At 43.2% G+C, this 20,591-nt stretch overlaps 1 protein-coding gene across 6 annotated transcripts in view; it reads left to right on the top strand.

The window, feature by feature from the left end:
* csmd3b (CUB and Sushi multiple domains 3b) overlaps positions 1 to 20,591 on the top strand; it is an 877,422-nt gene that overhangs the window by 261,042 nt on the left and 595,789 nt on the right. For all 6 annotated transcript variants that reach the window (XM_061966990.2, XM_072914110.1, XM_061966991.2 and 3 more), the window contains exon 3: positions 15,931 to 16,043. In XM_061966990.2, the coding sequence (XP_061822974.1) occupies positions 15,931 to 16,043 (113 nt within the window). The remainder of the gene's footprint in view (positions 1 to 15,930; positions 16,044 to 20,591) is intronic.

The raw sequence follows: 20,591 nt of genomic DNA, 5'->3' as shown, positions 1-20,591 counted from the left end.
TTGCTCGCACACTCCGGCAGATTCAATGGGGGTCTGGCGGAAGATTTCTTTGACTTCATCGTTGGAAATGCATCTGCTTTGAGTGTCGCAGGATATCCACACATTCTTGCCATCTCTGTCGTAGCATAGCTTCCGTCGGTAAAGTGTGCGGAACAAACGTCCAATTTCTTGCCACTTTCGCATCTTTGGGCCACTGGTGGAACTTGAATCCGTCCCTGTTCATGTTGTTACACCCTCCGACAACACACCGACGAGGCATGATGTCTCCAAGTTACGGAAAACAGTCGAAAAAACGGAAAATAACAGAGCTGATTTGACTCGGTGTTTGAGAAAATGGCGGATTGCTTCCCGATGTGACGTCACAACGTGACGTCATCGCTCCAAGAGCGAATATTAGAAAGGCGTTTAATTCGCCAAAATTCACCCATTTAGAGTTCGGAAATCGGTTAATAAAATATATGGTCTTTTTTCTGCAACATCAAGGTATATATTGACACTTACATAGGTCTGGTGATAATGTTCCCCTTTAAGTTGAGCTTGAGACACCATTTTGTTGTCGGGACATTTTTGAATGGTCATTGTGGAATATTTTTTCCATGCTGAGATCAAGTACGCACGTACTTTGGACGCCATCTACGCCACATTCTCTGTAAGTGTTTTTGCTGTGTTCCAGCATTCCGTTTTGTTTTCTTTATAGTCTGTCCAGTCATAGCGCTTCTTTTTTGCTCTCGCTTTTTGTTTGTTTGTTTAATCATTAAATACCCTTTTTTTATTGCACGATGCCTCCTTGTTCGTCTGCACTTAAAATCACTACAACCTTCGTCGTCTCCCTCGACGTACCCCTGACACTACCAGTCTGTCGAACATACTTGGCCAAATATGCTGATTGTGATTCGGATTTATTATGTTGTTTAAAGCAGGCATAGTGGATAGCTTAGGTATAATTTTTTTTGGCTTGCTCTTGGTGTGTAAGATGTTTAGCCTCGTCCTCCAGTGATAATGCTACTTGATACTGATAATTAAGATGTTAAGAAATGCAATTAATTTGCTGCAGTGGAGGTGATTATTATTATTAAATGGTAAATGGATTGGTCCAAATGATGGTCCAAAGACATGCACCTGGGGATAGGTTGATTGGCAACACTAAATTGGCCCAAGTGTGTGAATGTGAGTGTGAATGTTGTCTATCTGTGTTGGCCCTGTGATGAGGTGGCGACTTGTCCAGGGTGTACCCCGCCTTCCACCCATGTGCAGCTGGGATAGGCTCCAGCACCCCCCTGCGACCCCAAAAGGGACAAGCGATAGAAAATAGATGGATGGATGGTAAATGGATTTTACTTGTATTACCCTTTTACTCGAAGCACTTTGACACTCTTACAACATTCACATACTGGGGGTTCAGTATCTTGCTCAAGGATATTTCGACATGGTCACAGGGTGACTGAGGCTCGAACCCGCAACCTTTAAGTCGGGGGCCAACATGTCTACCACCTACCCCAGCTGCACTTGCTATACGGTCAAATATTTATTTATTATTATTATTATTTTTTTTTTTTTATTGTCATCCAGCATCAGACATTCCTATCCATTACCTCATATTCACATAAATCATATATCTATTGTCTGCCCTAAATGTCAAAATATTTTTGTTTATATCCCATCCATACCACGCCCCCCCCCCCCCCCCTAAAAAAGAAAGAAACAACAAAAAAAATAATTACTTTTTTTTAATATTTACTTTTTTTGTTTGTTTTGTGGGCAGCACGGTGGAAGAGGGGTTAGTGCATCTGCCTCACAATACGAAGGTCCTGAGTAGTTTGGGGTTCAATCCCAGGCTTGGGATCTTTCTGTGTGGAGTTTGCATGTCCTCCCCCTGACTGCGTGGGTTCCCTCCGGGTACTCCGGCTTCCTCCCATTTCCAAAGACATGCACCTGGGGATAGGTTGATTGGCAACACTAAATTGGCCCTAGTGTGTGAATGTGAGTGTGAATGTTGTCTGTCTATCTGTGTTGGCCCTGCGATGAGGTGGCGACTTGTCCAGGGTGTACCCCGCCTTCCGCCCGATTGTAGCTGAGATAGGCTCCAGCGCCCCCCGCGACCCCGAAGGGAATAAGCGGTAGGAAATGGATGGATGGATGTTTGTTTTGTTTTTTTCTGTTTATTTAATCAATGTATTTGCTATACGGTCAAATATTAATTTTATTATACAGTAAATATGATTTAATAGTTTTCATTTCCATTTTTATTTCACTCAATATTAAATAAAAAATAATTGCTGGAGACTTCGACTGCCAAAATGCATGAGTGTAGGAGTTTGAGAGCCCAGACCTAAACCAAGCCACACAGAGCCTTTTTTTTTATTGACCTCCAACTCCCACAGAAGTTTTATCCCTGCAGAGGAATTACATATTTTCTTCCATTCCCACTTCCTAGCTCCGTGTCCCAATACTTCTGTGCAGCTAACATCTCCAAACGCCCACGTTCACGCCGCTCGTTAGACGGCAACTCAGTGTGGCTTCGTTGCCGTGGTGACACCCGGTGAAGGCAGCGGGACTCGCGAAGGCGCTCCCAAGCAGACGTCAAGCTGCCACGAGAAGAAGAAACAAAGCGTCTCAGTTTTCGTTCTGACTGATTTACGTCCTCGACGACCCGCGCGCCTCGCTCCGCGCCGTAAACTTCCCCTGATTAAACGGCACTCTCAGTGACACTTGACGACCCGCCTGTGACTTACGCGGTCTCGCGACGTCAGGAAAAGGTTCGCCGTCGCGTAAACGGATCTCAGTTGGGTGCCGTTAGAAACACAACGATTCCCCTTATTAATATTTAATGACACGCTACCTTAAATAACGTGAGCGTCATACGGCGAATAGTGGCGCTCTATGTGCGGCGTGCCCGTCGTGTGCTTTGATTTATGTGTGCTCTGAGTGGGAGGAACATCTAGCGGCCCGTCGGTGGGCAGATGGGGGATTTATTGGTGCGCGTTCGTGGAAAGAAACCTGCCCCACGAGGAAGAGCGCAGGATGCAAGGGAAGTAAGTGGCTTGTAAATTGACACACTTACTCCTCTCCCAACGGGGGCGACTGGGAGCTAGCTCGATGATAGCACAAATTCAGAGGCTTTTACGTCCGTGGGGGTCACGCCTCGGGGTCGACTCAATATAGAAAATAAAAATAAAAAACACACGAGAACAAGCATAGACACACACTCCAGTGCTTTGGGAGTCATCGTAAACTCAATAAGGTAACAAAAGTTCACTGTGAGGGCCTCTTCATTATATTGTCTTGTTATGACAGGGAAGTTCAATTTTAGCTTGAAAAATCACAGTTTGTTCAGACCGAAGATGAAACACAGTAAAAGTGAAGTGAATTATATTTATATAGCGCTTTTCTCTAGTGACTCAAAGCGCTTTACATAGTGAAACCCAATATCTAAGTTACATATAAACCAGTGTGGGTGGCACTGGGAGCAGATGCGTAAAGTGTCTTGCCCAAGGACACAACGGCAGTGACTAGGATGGCAGAAGCGGGAATCGAACCTGGAACCCTCAAGTTGCTGGTACGGCCACTCTACCAACCGAGCTTTACCGCCCGAGCTTCATTTTGGTTCTTTAACAGGGTTCGTACATTTAAGTTAAAGTACCAATGACTGTCACACACACACTAAGTGTGGCGCAATTATTCTCTGCATTTGACCTATCACCCTTGATCACCCCCTGGGAGGTGAGGGGAGCAGTGGGCAGCAGCGGTGGCCGCGCCCGGGAATCATTTTTGGTAATTTAACCCCCAATTCCCACCTTTGATGATGAGTGCCAAGCAGGGAGGTAATGAGTCCTATTTTTATAGTCTTTGGTATGACTCGACCGGGGTTTGAACTCACAACCTACCGAATATTGAAGCAAACAATGTAAAGGCTATTATTGAGCACAAACTAACACATGATAAAGTACTGTATATTCTTCTCAACAAAACAGGAGAATTATAACCTTAGAGGAAAATCAAATTTACAACATTTGTATGCTCGTGGCACAGGGGTTAGTGCATGTGCCTCACAATACGAAGGTCCTGAGTAGTCCTGAGTTCAATCTCGGGCTCGGGATATTTCTGTGTGGAGTTTGCATGTTCTCCCCGTGACTGCGTGGGTTCCCTCCGGGTACTCCGGCTTCCTCCCACCGCCAAAAACATGCACCTGGGGATAGGTTGATTGGCAACACTAAATTGGCCCTAGTGTGTGAATGTTGTCTGTCTATCTGTGTTGGCCCTGCGATGAGGTGGTGACTTGTCCAGGGTGTACCCCGCCTTCCGCCCGAATGCAGCTGAGATAGGCTCCAGCACCCCCCGCGACCCCGAACGGGACAAGCGGTAGAAAATGGATGGATGGATGGATGTATATCAAACAAACATAACGAGGGGGATGGATCAACTTTCTCTTTTATAACAAAGTCAAAACAACGACAAGTTGAAATGTCCTCATTTGCGGCCGCCCTGCCAACACACACAAATATTAAAGCAAACAATGTAAAGGGTATTATTGAGCACAAAATAACACATTATACAGTACTGTATATCAAACATAACAAAGGGGGGGATGGATCAACTTTCTCTTTTATAACAAAGTCAAAACACGTTGAAATGTCCTCATTTGCAGCCGCCCTGCCAACACACACATATACTGTCACTAGCCCTGTGGTGCATTCACAGTTTGAAATCACAAAGCTTGCTAAAATATTTAGGAATTAAAAAGAATAACATCTACGTTACTTTGTTGGTTAATCTTGTTGGCATGCAGCGGAAGGGAGGGGCAGGGGGTAGTTTTGACAATGCTATGGATACTTCCTGAATATTTCAAACCAAACGTTGCCTGTCCGTTGCTTTCTTAAGAATCATATTGAGCTAGTAAATCTATAAAAATGCTGTCGAAAGCCTACAAAACTTAAAAAGCACACAAAGTAGCAATTAGCACAGTAGTTAACGACAACAAGGCTGTGCGTACTGAGGCCCCGTTTACACTAAGCCAGATAAGGTTATCCAGGGTAAACCGCACCTAACCTTATCCTTGTCCACACACAACACTGCCACCGTTTAAGACCCCCTCCCCACTTCCGTCCGCCGGCGCAACGCAACCTAATACGCATGCGCGGTAAATGCACAATTCATAATCACCTCCAGTGTTGCTTTGTGTGCAAGTTCTTAAATGTAACTTATCTGAACAATATCTAGTGTTGTGGTATTTCAATCAACTGGAATCCAGTGCGCTGTGGGGCCCTATTATAGTGAATCACACCTGAGCCATCATAAATTAATCAAATCTTTATTAGACACGTAAACAATGTGATAAAGAACATCTAACATAAATCAATCCAGGGATCTAGATATCTGGTCAGGACACTCCTCACTCTTTTGCCTTCACCTTCATTGTCCATTCCTTTTTGGTGACTTTATATACTCTGGACCTAGACGTTGAGTCCGTGACATACATGGCGGACAATAACTGATACAGTCTGCTTTGCCAGTCCAAATGCATTCGGTGTTTTCCTCGACGGCCAGGTAGTACAAAGCACAGGCTATCTTTTTTATCACATCCACGGGAGCCCGCATTCTCGTTGTCTCTCCTTCGAAAAATGGACACATTTTTTCGCTAAGTAGCATCACAGCTTACCTGGACATTGGAAAGTTCTCTTGCCGTCTGAGATGTGTTGTATCCCAAATAGCTGCAATCGCTTTCTCTTAAGGAATTCATGTGTGATTTCGACAAGCGTCTGTAGAAGAATGAGAAACACAGGCATGTCTGGATGACTCGCCTTCATATTTCCAGTGGTTAGCTCCAAGTTACGAAATTTTGCCACACCTAGTGTGTGTGTGACAATCATTGGTACTTTAACTTTAATTTCAACAGTTTACATGTGTCAAGGACCAAGCTACATGACTTTGAGGTGTATGGCGGCATAATTGGAAAACAAAAGTTAACATGTTAATTGTGGTCAGAGTGTTCGCCGTGAGATCGGTAGGTCGTGAGTTCAAACCCCGGCCGAGTCATACCAAAGACTATAGAAATGGGACCCATTACCTCCTTGCTTGGCACTCGACATCAATGGTTGTAATTAGGGGTTAAATCACCAAAAATGATTCCCGGGCGCGGCCACCGCTGCTCCTCACTGCCCCCCTACCTCCCAGGGGGTGAACAAAGGGATGGGTCAAATGCAGAGGAGAATTTTCACCACACGTAGTGTGTGTGTGACAATCATTGGTACTTTAACTTTAACTTAACTTAACATTACCTGCACACCGCTTGTGTCAATCAGTCTGTCCCCTCTGCAGTTGGTGTATGTTCACATTTCTTTGTCACTTCATGGCAGCACTATGATGAAAAGTCTCCCCCATCACTCGCCAATAAAATGACAATCAGATGCAAGTGAAAGAATGTGTAAAGGGTGTCTTGACAATCACATTAGCAGCACTGCTTGCTTTTGTGTGTAGAGGTGTGTGTGTGTGTGTGTGTGTGTGTGTGTGTGTGTGTGTGTGTGTGTGTGTGTGTGTGTGTGTGTGTGTGTGTGTGTGTGGTGAGGAAAGCACTCCACTGGTATTGGCTCGCTCGTCATCTCTTTGCTAATGTGATTTCACTTCATGCACACTGACACACAAAGAACACATTTAAGCTTACTATAGTTCCACTTTTCCCTAGATTTCACGTATTAATCATCAGGTAATTATCATTATTGCTGCAAACAATATCTCTGCTTGGTTTAATTGTCCAAATAAGCCACTTTCAGCACAGCAGAGCAGACAATCATGTTTATTCTAGAATAAACCAGACCAAGGCGGCATGACAGCCAAAAATATAATGGAATGTTGCATAACAACACATCACAATGTGGTGACACATCAACACATAACACACCATAACTTCCCTCCATAACACAACATACGGAAACGTAGGCCTATAACATGAAATCAAAATAAAACACCCTACATACAGCATAACGTAACATAGTGTAACCTAACAGTATAACTTTGCTTCACAATTTAATGTAAGATTGCGTTATAACATAATGTAACACATAGTGACATACTTTAACGTATCGTATATGATACGTTAAAGTGATACATAACCGTGTTACTAACGTAACATAACTATTAATTACTTTTACGCCGTCTCCGATGCATTGGATGCAACGTGGCGCGCTACTTTTAATGTGGTTGTATGTCAACATGACAACGTCAGAAGCAATGCAGGAAATATATTTTTACTAATGAAAGCAACAACCACTAAAATGAACTAGATATCCATCCATTTTCTACCGCTTATTCCCTTTGGGGTCGCGGGGGGGGGGGGGGGGGGTGCAGCCTATTTCAGCTACAATCAGGCGGAAGGCGGGGTACACCCTGGACAAGTCGCCACCTCATCGCAGGGCCAACACAGATAGACAGACAACATTCACACTCACCTTCACACACTAGGGCCAATTTAGTGTTGCCAATAAACTTATCCCCAGGTGCATGTCTTTGGAAGTGGGAGGAAGCCGGAGTACCCGGAGGGAACCCACGCAGTCACGGGGAGAACATGCAAACTCCACACAGAAAGATCCTGAGCCCGGGATTGAACCCAAGACTACTCAAGACCTTCGTATTGTGAGGCAGATGCACTAACCCCTAAATAGGAAAAGGCAACATCACACAGCAAACAACATACACACTCCTACTATGAGGGAATAATGAACAACAAATCAATGATTGAAGTGAAAAACTTGCAATCCTACAATAACCTGTTTAATGAAAAGGATACAAGACAGCCATCGAAACACATTCAATCTCTTTATTAACTTGCGCGAAGACAATCCAGTAAAAAAAGATGAGCTTAGCAGCGGCAATGTGCCGCTGCTGAGCTGACAAACACAGCTGAACTAAAATGCCCCTCTGAGCATAATAATGTAACATTGCAATGTAACACGTGACATACTGTAACGTAGCATAACACAAACACGCAACATAACGTACATAACCAAGCACATTATTAGAGTAACATAATGTAACATGATGCAATATAAAATACAGTAGTATCCCCACACAACAATCTCACAATGTAACATAACACAACTTAATGTAACATACTGTAACGTAACGTAACCACGCAACATACCATTGCACTCTGACATAACAGCATAATATTACACAGTAACATAATGTAACATATTGCAATATAACATTGAGTCACAACTTGGGATGTATACGGTGTACCAATATTTTTTGGTACCAGTTCCTAATTGGGTCGGTCCAGGAGGATTAAGATTCTGGACTAACAATACTGCCATCAATATTATTTTTTTATCTAGCTGCAAGCGGTAGAAAAATGGATAGATGGATAGATGGATGGATGGATGACCGTCATAATTTTGACAGCTGTCACAGTCACTTTAAGTGCCGGTGCTACTTACTGGTAGATGATAATCATCTTGGAATAATCACAAATAAAGAAGCAACACCACACAGAAGTCTATACCACAACCATATTTTCTTCTCAAAAGTCCCTCGAAGTCACGCACGCTAATAAGAGTTAGTGTCAATTTGAAGTGAATGCCGTTTGACATACGACCGTAGCTAGAGCACTTCATCAACCCGACCGTCCTCTAAGCCAGTGGTCCCCAACCCCGGTACCGCACAAGAATTAAAAAAAAAAAAAAAAAAAAAAAAATATATATATATATATATATATATATATATATTTTTTTTTTATTATTAAATCAACATAAAAAACACAAGATACACTTACAATTAGTGCACTAACTCAAAAAACCTCCCTCCCCCATTTTACACTCATTCACACTCATTCGCACAAAAGGGTTGTTTCTTTATGTTATTAATATTTCTGGTTCCTACATTATAAATAAATAAATGATAAATGGGTTGTACTTGTATAGCGCTTTTCTACCTTCAAGGTACTCAAAGCGCTTTGACACTACTTCCACATTTACCCATTCACACACACATTCACACACTGATGGAGGGAGCTGCCATGCAAGGCGCTAACCAGCACCCATCAGGAGCAAGGGTGAAGTGTCTTGCTCAGGACACAACGGACATGACGAGGTTGGTACTAGGTGGGGATTGAACCAGTGACCCTCGGGTTGCGCACGGCCACTCTTACACTGCGCCATTATATATCAATATAGATCAATACAGTCTGCAGGGATACAGTCCGTAAGCACACATGATTGTATTTTTTTAATGACAAAAAAAAAAAAATATTCAACCCCCCCCCAACGTAACATGATGCAATATAAGTGAAGTGAAGTGAATTATATTTATATAGCGCTTTTTCTCTAGTGACTCAAAGCGCTTTACATAGTGAAACCCAATATCTAATGTACATTTAAACCAGTGTGGGTGGCACTTGGAGCAGGTGGGTAAAGTGTCTTGCCCAAGGACACAACGGCAGTGACTAGGATGGCGGAAGCGGGGATCGAACCTGGAACCCTCAAGTTGCTGGCACGGCCATTCTACCAACCGAGCTATACCTCCCCTATAACATACTGTAACATCCTGGAAAAACCATTACACAATACAATGCAACTTGATTTTAACACACTGCTGCATAACATAACCACCCAACATAATGTAGCACTCCCACATATCACAGCATATTACACAGTAACATAATGTAACATAATGCAACATACCATAGAGCAGGGGTCACGAACCTTTTTGAAACCAAGAGCTACTTCTTGGGTACTGATTAATGCGAAGGGCTACCAGTTTGATACACACTTAAATAAATTGCCAGAAATAGCCAATTTGCTCAATTTACCTTTAATTCTATGTTATTATTAATAATTAATGATATTTATCTTTTACGGAAGGTTTTTTGTAGAGAATAAATGATGAAAAAAACACTTAATTGAACGGTTTAAAAGAGGAGAAAACACACAAAAAAATGAAAATTACATTTTGAAACATAGTTTATCTTCAATTTCGACTCTTTAAAATTCAAAATTCAACTGAAAAAAAGAAGAGAAAAACTAGCTAATTTGAATCTTTTTGAAAAATTAAAAAAATAATTTATGGAACATCATTAGTAATTTTTCCTGAATAATATTAATTTTAGAATTTTGATGACATGTTTTAAATAGGTTAAAATCCAATCTGCACTTTGTTAGAATATATAACAAATTGGACCAAGCTATATTTCTAACGAAGACAAATCATTATTTCTTCTAGATTTTCCAGAACAAAAATTTTAAAAGAAATTCAAAAGACTTTGAAATAAGATTTATATATGATTCTACAGATTTTCTAGATTTGCCAGAATATTTTTTTTTAATTTTAAACATAATAAGTTTGAAGAAATATTTCACAAATATTCTTCGTCGAAAAAACAGAAGCTAAAATGAAGAATTAAATTAAAATGTATTTATTATTCTTTACAATAAAACAAAAATAACTTACTTGAACATTGATTTAAATTGTCAGGAAAAAAGAGGAAGAAATTTAAAAGGTAAAAAGGTATATGTGTTTAAAAATCCTAAAATCATTTTTAAGGTTGTAGTTTTTCTCTAAAATTGTCTTTCTGAAAGTTATAAGAAGCAAAGTAAAAAAATAAATGAATTTATTTAAACAAGTGAAGACCAAGTTTTTAAATTATTTTCTTGGATTTTCAAATTCTATTTGAGTTTTGTCTCTTAGAATTAAAAATGTTGAGCAAAGCGAGACCAGCTTGCTTGTAAATAAATACAATTTAAAAAAATAGAGGCAGCTCACTGGTAAGTGCTGCTATTTGAGCTATTTTTAGAACAGGGCAGCGGGCGACTCATCTGGTCCTTACGGGCGACCTGGTGCCCGCGGGCACTGCGTTGGTGACCCCTGCCATAGAGTAACACACCAACTTAACATCACAATGTAAAATAACGCAACTTAACGTAACAGTGTAACATGACATATTTTTGCCTAACGTACTGTAGGAAAAATAATGTAAGGTAACATAATGTAGGATAAAATACTGTAACTAAAACTATACATAACATACCATAGCATTCCCACATAACATCATAAATCGCACCTAATGTACCATAATATTCCTGACTAACACATCATCACAGGGTAGACATGATCATCCCCTACAATTGAGTGGGTCTCTCTAACAAAGAGAAGTGTGTGTGCGAGGTTAGATACCATGTTGGGGCTCAGGACTGCTGGTGGCATGTTATGATTGCCAATAAAGTTGAAAAAGCACACAAGACTCTGTTGGGACGCTGCAATATAAGCTGCTGCCTCCGCTTCATCCCCCAGCCAAGAAATCCTCTCGCTGAGTGAGGCTGACTCTGCCCTAACAAAAATAATGCTGCATATAATGCACAAAAATCTTGAAACAATGTTCCTACACTGAAGTATATTTTGTTAGCTCGGGTTATGTTTTGTAAATGGAAAAATGTATTTAAGGGAGGGTGTGTGAATTGAGGTCCCAGTTTACTGAACTCACCTACTTCCCACTTAAGGAGGAGGGGGTGTTAAATGTCTGATGATTCGACTGAGAGGTTGATCGTCGAATCAGACTCCTCCGAATCGGATTTTCAAATCCTTGGCTATTCCAAAACACCCCGACGTAATGTACCGTGCATCAACATAGCATGCTATAACTTATCATATCATGTAATGTAGTAACATATCGTACAGTAGGGAAGGGATTCATATGGCCCCATTCCTGGGTGGATTCCTCATGAGAGGAAGGTGGGGGGTTAATCATTTTGCAATGCAATCTGCTAAAAATGATGGAAAGCGCCACTCTACATAGCAACCGATGCTGTGTTCAAAGTTGTAATTGCCACAGAACACAGTTTAAGATATTCAACACTCTATTGCCGTATGGCGGCTGGAGTATGGCGTGGTGTGGTATGGTAGGCTTTTTATTGTCTTTGCACAAGTGCAACGGAATTTCATTTTGACCACAAATCCGTTCAAGATTAGACAAAAAAACATTGTCCAGGGAACAGAACAATAACGGTGCTGGGTTGCCACATACGGCACCCCGTAAAAAGGTGGGAAAAAGGCAGACGCTGGAGGAGGTTCATAAAAAAAAAAGTAGATTCCAGACTATCAAGCGGGGCCCAGTCTGAAGTGAAAAAAAAAAAATTCCATCGCAAAGCAAAGCACATATACATATTACGACATACAAGTTAAGACTTCCAACAAGGGGTGAGGGGGTGGGCATCCGGCCAGAATCGGCCAGCCTCTAGGGGCGCTTCTGCGTTTTCTGTGTGGAATTTTTATAGATGCATATGTGCGTGCAAGCCTGCAGTCGGTCTCGGTTCCGCGACATTTGTGCTCTCGCAAACGCGATAACACAGCCAGTCAGTCCAACAGATGTCCACAACAACAGGTGTGAAGTAAAGTGAATTATATTTACATAGCGCTTTTTTCTAGTGACTCAAAGCACTTTACATAGTGAAACCCATTTTTTGAGTTACATTTAAACCAGTGCGGGTGACCCGGGGAGCAAGTGGGTAAAGTGTCTTGCCCAAGGACACAACGGCAGTGACCAGGATGGTGGGAGCGGGGATCGAACCTGGAACCCTCAAGTTACTGGCACGGCCGCTCTACTAACCGACCCACGCCGCCCCATGAGAGACAGGGAAGGAGTTTGTTGCGTCTGTCCTCTGGGAGAGTCCCGAAGTAGCAACCTTGCCATGTCGCTGGCAGCCAGGGAAAACAATCCAGATTAGAATGTTTGTGTTTGAGCGAGCGAAAATAAATGCAAACTTTCACTCTTAATTGTCTATTTCTGGGCCTCAATTGTATCATACTTTACCACTAGAGCAGCCAATGTCTCCAAGATGTTGCCAAAGACTGCAATATTGTCCAAAATTGCAAATGTCTGAGTGCCTACAATTCTGCTCGCATCCTCCAATCATTTGTGGCTGTCATGATCCATTGCCCGGATTATGTTTTATTTTAGTTTGACTCCCTTAGTTCTGTTTTCAACACTCCTGGGTTTGTGTTTCTTAGTTGCCATGGGTGCTGATTATTTTCACCTGCCTCTGATTAGTGTTTGGGGCGCTCACCTGCTTCTGGGTACTAATCAGAGAGCTATTTAGTCCTGCTTTTCGACACACTCAGTCTGGCTGTCTTGTTTGCATTATGCAACTAGTTACGTGGGTATACTCTTTGATTCCTGATTCCCGTTAGCTATTTCCTTAGCTTCCCGTGCAATCGGCACACTTTTCTGTATTTTTGTATTTGGCCTGATTTATGAAGAATAAATCATTCTCCTGCCTGCACACTGCCTCCGGAGTTCCGTCTGCATCCTGGGAAAACGATCCGCGTATTAACATGCGACCCCGGCGTGACAAGGGCTGTTTAACACCTTTCTTACGTCACGTCTCTGGAGACCGATAAGCGTTGTCCGCAGGTTTATTGACTATCAAAAGGGTGAAACTAAAAAGACAAACAATACAGTCAATATATACATGTGTTATGCAAATGTATTCATATATATGCTGTAATGCTACCTTACAAAGCATGAGAAGGTAAACACAAGTTAATGTGTACTAGAATAGAATATAGAATAGAATAGAATAGAATATATCTTTATTGTCATTGTACATTGTACAACGAAATTTTAAGCAAAAAAATTTTGCGCGAAATATCCTGCTGAAAACGTCTCGGTATGATGACGTCAGCGCGTGACGTCACGGATTGTAGAGGACATTTTGGGACAGCATGGTGGCCAGCTATTAAGTCGTCTGTTTTCATCGCAAAATTCCACAGTATTCTGGACATCTGTGTTGGTGAATCTTTTGCAATTTGTTCAATGAACAATGGAGACAGCAAAGAATAAAGCTGTAGGTGGGAAGCGGTGTATTGCGGCCGACTGCAGCAACACAAACACAGCCGGTGTTTCATTGTTTACATTCCCGAAAGATGACAGTCAAGCTTTACCATTGGCCTGTGGAGAACTGGGACAACAGAGACTCTTACTAGGAGGAATTTGAGTTGGATACGCAGACACGGTACCGTGAGTACGCATGCAGCTGCGGCTTCCAAACATTTGATCGCTTGCCCGTACGTGCGTGCCGCTATGTGCATGTCACGTACGTAACTTTGGGGACTTTGGGGAAATATATGTGCTGTATGAACTTTGGGGAGGTGAACGGTACTTTGGGCTGTGGGATTGAGTGTGTTGTGCAGGTGTTTGAGTTGTATTGGCGGGTTATATGGACGGGAGGGGGGAGGTGTTTGTTATGCGGGATTAATTTGTGGCATATTAAATATAAGCCTGGTTGTGTTGTGGCTAATAGAGTATATATATATGTCTTGTGTTTATTTACTGTCTTAATCATTCCCAGCTGAATATCAGGTCCCACCCGCCTCTCACAGCATCTTCCCTATCTGAATCGCTCCCACTGCCCTCTAGTCCTTCACTCTCACTTTCCTCATCCACAAATCTTTCATCCTCGCTCAAATTAATGGGGAAATCGTCGCTTTCTCGGTCCGAATCGCTCTCGCTGCTGGTGGCCATGATTGTAAACAATGTGCAGATGTGAGGAGCTCCACAACCTGTGACGTCACGTTACTCGTCTGCTACTTCCGGTACAGGCAAGGCTTTTTTATCAGCGACCAAAAGTTGCGAACTTTATTGTCGATGTTCTCTACTAAATCCTTTCAGCAAAAATATGGCAATATCGCGAAACGATCAAGTATGACACATAGAATGGACGTGCTATCCCCGTTTTAATAAGAAAATCGCATTTCAGTAGGCATTTAAGACAAAACAAAGAAGCAAGCAGAAAGAAAGCGTCCACCTTCAATGAGTGCCACTTAGAAAAGAGTGGCTAATTCAGCCCACAATCTTTCACATTTCAAGTGCCACGTAAACCGTAACGAATGGGGCCATATGAATCCCCTTCTTACTGTATACCAAACATGGTCATATAACATCCGCTCATCTCTAACACAAGCTCACAGCATGACTAATGGCAAGTAATCCTGTGATGTTCCGTCATGGAGCCTTCCAAGCATGTCCAAAAACAAAGTTAAAACCGTAGCATGACACAATATAGCTTATCAGGTGCCATAACATGCCTTATTAAATATCGCAAAGTACCATATCATGACAGCGCATGGAAACATTCTTCAGACCACCACGATGACGTAACAATTTCCTCAAGTTTCGTGCCTGCTTCCTCCCACCTCGGGCTTGTTAAAGTGTTCCTTTTGTTCAACTGACGAGGAGTGCTGTGTAGATAAAGCCTTAATTGAGTAACAAGAGTCACTCCAGGAAGCTTTAATTAGAACAATGAAATTAATGGAAGCCATATTCCTGCCGCAATATGGCTTTGCACGCCTCCATCTTTCTTCCGTGGTTTAAAAAGAAGAGCCTGAAATTGCATGTCACACAAAATCCAAGAAGAGAGTCTCGCCTTTGCGCTTGACTCCCTTGTCGGTGTTTGGATATCGTACACCGCCGCGCCTTCACGTCGATGCTGGCGCTCTTTAATCTTGAGGTATGATTTATTTAAAAAGACCTCCTGATCCGCTGGTGGCTTTTTATTGCCAACTCCCCTGTCCTCCTTTTTCATTTAAATATATATGTATTTTCAAATAATGGAGAGCTGCTTGTGTTGTGTACATCACAGACTGGGTGAGGCTCTGGTGTGGGTAAACACAAATAGTGATGCAATCAAACCAGCTGAAGATGTTTTCCTGGAAGCCAATATACTGTGTGTGCATGAAGGACTATTGCTGGTCAACACAGGGGGGGGGGGGGGGGACACACACTCTTTGTGTATTTACTGGTTTTCTGCTGAACATGAGACGACCATGTCACGACATACCCGAAGGAAGTGCATACCACTGTCATTGTGGTAATTGAACTAAGAGTGTTTATGGTGTGGCGTTTTTGCTGTCCATGTGTGACCCCGTTCTGTTATGTGTTTGCTTTTGCAGGCTCACAGGCTTCCAGGTGCCTCCTCCAGTCACCAGCACCGGAAACGTCTTCTCGTTGAGGCTGACAAGCGACTTTGCCGTCTCCGCGCACGGCTTCAAACTCCTCTATGAAGGTCAGAACATGGCAATGCAGATGTGTAGAGCACGCTGAGGTTTATTGTATCCATTCTATGTATATAGCAAAGCTGTTACCATGGTGAAATATTGGATGAAGAGACAGGAACGTAGTAGTAAGGACTGTAAAATAACTGGTAACATCCAACACCACTGAGGTCCGACAATTCGAAATTCAACCAACATTTTATTAGAATATGCCTTCAAAGCTGGGGTCTACAGCAAGTAGCTTGTGAAATACTCCCAAATAGTTGCTTCAACTGTTCAGCTCAGACTTGATGCCTCTATTTTAGGACAAATTATCTCAAAATAGCATAAAGCGTCATAATTACTGCACTGTTTGAGTGGAATAAAATACATCCATTCATTCATTTTCTACCGCTTGTCCCTCTCGGGGTCGCGAGTGGGCTGGAGCCTATCCCTGCTGCACTCATGCGGAAGGCGGTGTACACCCTGGACAAGTCGCTACCTCATCACAGGGCCAGCAAAGATAGACAGAAAACATTTCCACTCAAATTCACACACTAGAGCCAATTTAGTGTTGCCAATTAACCCATCCCCAGGTGCATGTTTTTGGAGGTGAGGGGAAGATTTGCCCGGAACCAATTAACAATGATATACTAGGATTTAATGTATTACTCTTGGTGACCAGAAGTAGATATGAGTATAAGCTTGAGTGTGTGCATTAAAGACACAACCTTCAAAAATGTAGTTATAATTAAATATTAACAAATAATGTATTTTTTTAAATATTTTACAAGTTATGTAAATATTTGTATTTACTATAAATCAGTGGTACTTTTTTCACCAAGTTATGCCTTAGAAGAAAAATGGCTCTCCAAGTACTACCATAAAGACCAACATTTAAAATACAGTAGCATAATAGGCCCAAGTGTTCATTAACAACAAGGCAGAGGTTGTATTTACTAGTATATTTAATATTTTTTGCCATTGTAACATTACACAGTTTGAACAGTAACACTCAGTTTGAATGTAGGAAAATAAAACCCAGGTCTTTAATCAAGTGATTCTTTGGTGTACCACTAAACATACACGTACCTCAGTTTGAGAATCACCGCAAGGCCATTAGGACCTTTAAAAGCTAATAATAGAACTCTAAAATCAACAATGAAGTGGACGGGGAGCTAATGCAGCGATTTTAAGACTGGTGTAATGTGCTCCCGCCCTCTGGTCGTTGTCAGCAAGTGTGTAGCTGAGTTTTGTCATAATTGTAGACTTCTGATATTATTTTTGAGAAGGTCAGAGAGCAGGGCTTTACAATAGTCTAAACGACAGTAAATAAAAGCATGCAACAACACCTTCGTGTCAGCCTGAGAGAGAAATGGGCGGACTCTGGTTATGTTCTTAAGATGATAAAAAAAAATTATTGTAATATTTTTAATATGTGGGATAAAAGTCAGTTGGGGGTCAAAAATCTTGCCCACATTTTTTATATTTAGACTGTTTTGGTTTAAAATTTTTGTAAACGTTTCTCCCTCTTGCCTTCAGGGCCGATAACGAAAACTTGTGTTTTGCACTGGTTGAGCTGCAGGAAATTCACTGCCATTCATGACTTGATGTCCACAATGCAGTTAAAAAGAGTATCTATTGGTCCTGTGTCATCAGGAAACACGGCAATGTACAGCTGTGTATCATTAGTGTAACTGTGGAAACTGATGCTGTGTCTCCCAGAGGCAGCATATAAAGATTAAAAATAATGGGACCTAACAAGATTAAAAATAATGGGACCTAACATTAAGCTTTGAGGAACTCCACACCCTATCTCATGGGTTCCGGAGGAACATACATCCCTACTTGCATAAAAACATATGTCTGTGAGATAAGAGTGGAACCAGTTAAAAAACAGTACCAGAGAGGCATACAAGGTGTCTATATCTTTTTAATAAAATGTGATGGTCTATTGTATCAAAAGCAGTGCTTAGACTTAACAAAACCAACACTGTTAGCTTTTTATTGTCCAAATTCCACCTGATGTCATTTAAAATCTATAAAAGTGATGTCTCGGTACTGTGGTTCATCCTAAAAGCAGACTGATTGTCATGTCGGGCTCGCATGGTTTTGCAAAGGTTGTTTCCCCAAGATGCAGAAGGACATAAGGAAGCAGCGTGCAGGTAAGAATGTGATTTATTCCCATAACAAAGGCAAAAACACGAAAAAAGGAAAATGTGCGGATGGCACGAGAAGCTACGGCAAAGCTTAGCAATAGACTAGCCAACAACGGAGCAATAAACTAGTAATTCTAAACTCTCAAGAAAATAATGACCCAACATAAATGTTGCGTGTTGCGAACAAGACTGCCAAGCAGAGTATGGCGCGAGGCAGGAATAAATTGCTCTCTGAGTCGTGACCAGGAGCATGGGAGCGTCCCGGCCACTAATCAGAGGCAAGTGACAAAAATCAGCACCCATTTCAACTAAGAACACAAACGAGGGTGCTGAAACAGAACTATCCAACAACTAAGGAAATATCATGTATGTATGTACATACATGATAGCCTCTCACTGCCTCTCACTGGCGTTGCCGGCAGTGAGAGGCGACGGGCTGGGGTGGCAATTCTTGTTACCCCCCGGCTCAGAGCCTGTACGTTGGAGTTCAACCCGGTGGACGAGAGGGTAGCTTCCCTCCGCCTTCGGGTGGGTGAACGGGTCCTGACTGTGGTTTGCGCTTACGCGCCAAACCGCAGCTCAGAGTACCCACCCTTTTTGGATTCACTCGAGGGAGTACTTGAGAGTGCTCCCCCGGGTGATTCCCTCGTTCTACTGGGGGACTTCAATGCTCATGTTGGCAACGACAGTGAAACCTGGAGAGGCGTGATTGGGAAGAATGGCTGTCCGGATCTGAACCCGAGCGGTGTTTTGTTATTGGACTTTTGTGCCCGTCACAGATTGTCCATAACGAACACCATGTTCAAACATAAGGGTGTCCATATGTGCACTTGGCACCAGGACACCCTAGGCCGCAGTTCCATGATCGACTTTGTAGCTGTGTCATCGGATTTGCGGCCTCATGTTTTGGACACTCGGGTGAAGAGAGGAGCGGAGCTTTCTACCGATCACCACCTGGTGGTGAGTTGGCTGCGATGGTGGGGGAGGATGCCGGACTGACCTGGCAGGCCCAAACGCATTGTGAGGGTTTGCTGGGAACGTCTGGCAGAGTCTTCTGTCAGAGAGAGTTTCAATTCCCACCTCCGGAAGAACTTTGAACATGTCACGAGGGAGGTGCTGGACATTGAGTTCGAATGGACCATGTTCCGCTCCTCTATTGTCGAGGCGGCTGATTGGAGCTGTGACCGCAAGGTAGTTGGTGCTTGTCGTGGCGGTAATCCTAGAACCCGTTGGTGGACACCGGCGGTGAGGGATGCCGTCAAGCTGAAGAAGGAGTCCTATCGGGTTCTTTTGGCTCATAGGACTCCTGAGGCAGCGGACAGGTACCGACAGGCCAAGCGGTGTGCGGCTTCAGCGGTTGCAGAGGCAAAAACTCGGACATGGGAGGAGTTCGGGGAAGCCATGGAAAACGACTTCCGGACGCCTTCGAAGCAATTCTGGACCACCATCCGCCGCCTCAGGAAGGGGAAGCAGTGCACTATCAACACCGTGTATGGCGAGGATGGTGTTCTGCTGACCTCGACTGCGGATGTTGTGGATCGGTGGAGGAAATACTTCGAAGACCTCCTCAATCCCACCAACACGTCTTCCTATGAGGAAGCAGTGCCTGGGGTGTCTGTGGTGGGCTCTCCTATTTCTGGGGCTGAGGTTGCTGAGGTAGTTAAAAAGCTCCTCGGTGGCAAGGCCCCAGGGGTAGATGAGATCCGCCCGGAGTTCCTTAAGGCTCTGGATGCTGTGGGGCTGTCTTGGTTGACAAGACTCTGCAGCATCGCGTGGACATCGGGGGCGGTACCTCTGGATTGGCAGACCGGGGTGGTAGTTCCTCTCTTTAAGAAGGGGAACCGGAGGGTGTGCTCTAACTATCGTGGGATCACACTCCTCAGCCTTCCCGGTAAGGTCTATTCAGGTGTACTGGAGAGGAGGCTACGCCGGATAGTCGAACCTCGGATTCAGGAGGAACAGTGTGGTTTTCGTCCTGGTCGTGGAACTGTGGACCAGCTCTGTACTCTCGGCAGGGTCCTTGAGGGTGCATGGGAGTTTGCCCAACCAGTCTACATGTGTTTTGTGGACTTGGAGAAGGCATTCGACCGTGTCCCTCGGAAAGTCCTGTGGGGAGTGCTCAGAGAGTATGGGGTATCGGACTGTCTGATTGTGGCAGTCCGCTCCCTGTATGCTCAGTGCCAGAGCTTGGTCCACATTGCCGGCAGTAAGTCGGACACGTTTCCAGTGAGGGTTGGACTCCGCCAAGGCTGCCCTTTGTCACCGATTCTGTTCATAACTTTAATGGACAGAATTTCTAGGCGCAGTCAAGGCGTTGAGGGGATCTGGTTTGGTGGCTGCAGGATTAGGTCTTTGCTTTTTGCAGATGATGTGGTCCTGATGGCTTCATCTGGCCAGGATCTTCAGCTCTCACTGGATTGG

Source organism: Nerophis lumbriciformis, linkage group LG11 (genome assembly GCF_033978685.3).
Source record: "Nerophis lumbriciformis linkage group LG11, RoL_Nlum_v2.1, whole genome shotgun sequence".
Classification (NCBI taxonomy): domain Eukaryota; kingdom Metazoa; phylum Chordata; class Actinopteri; order Syngnathiformes; family Syngnathidae; genus Nerophis; species Nerophis lumbriciformis.
This window is presented reverse-complemented; position numbering and strand designations above follow the sequence as displayed.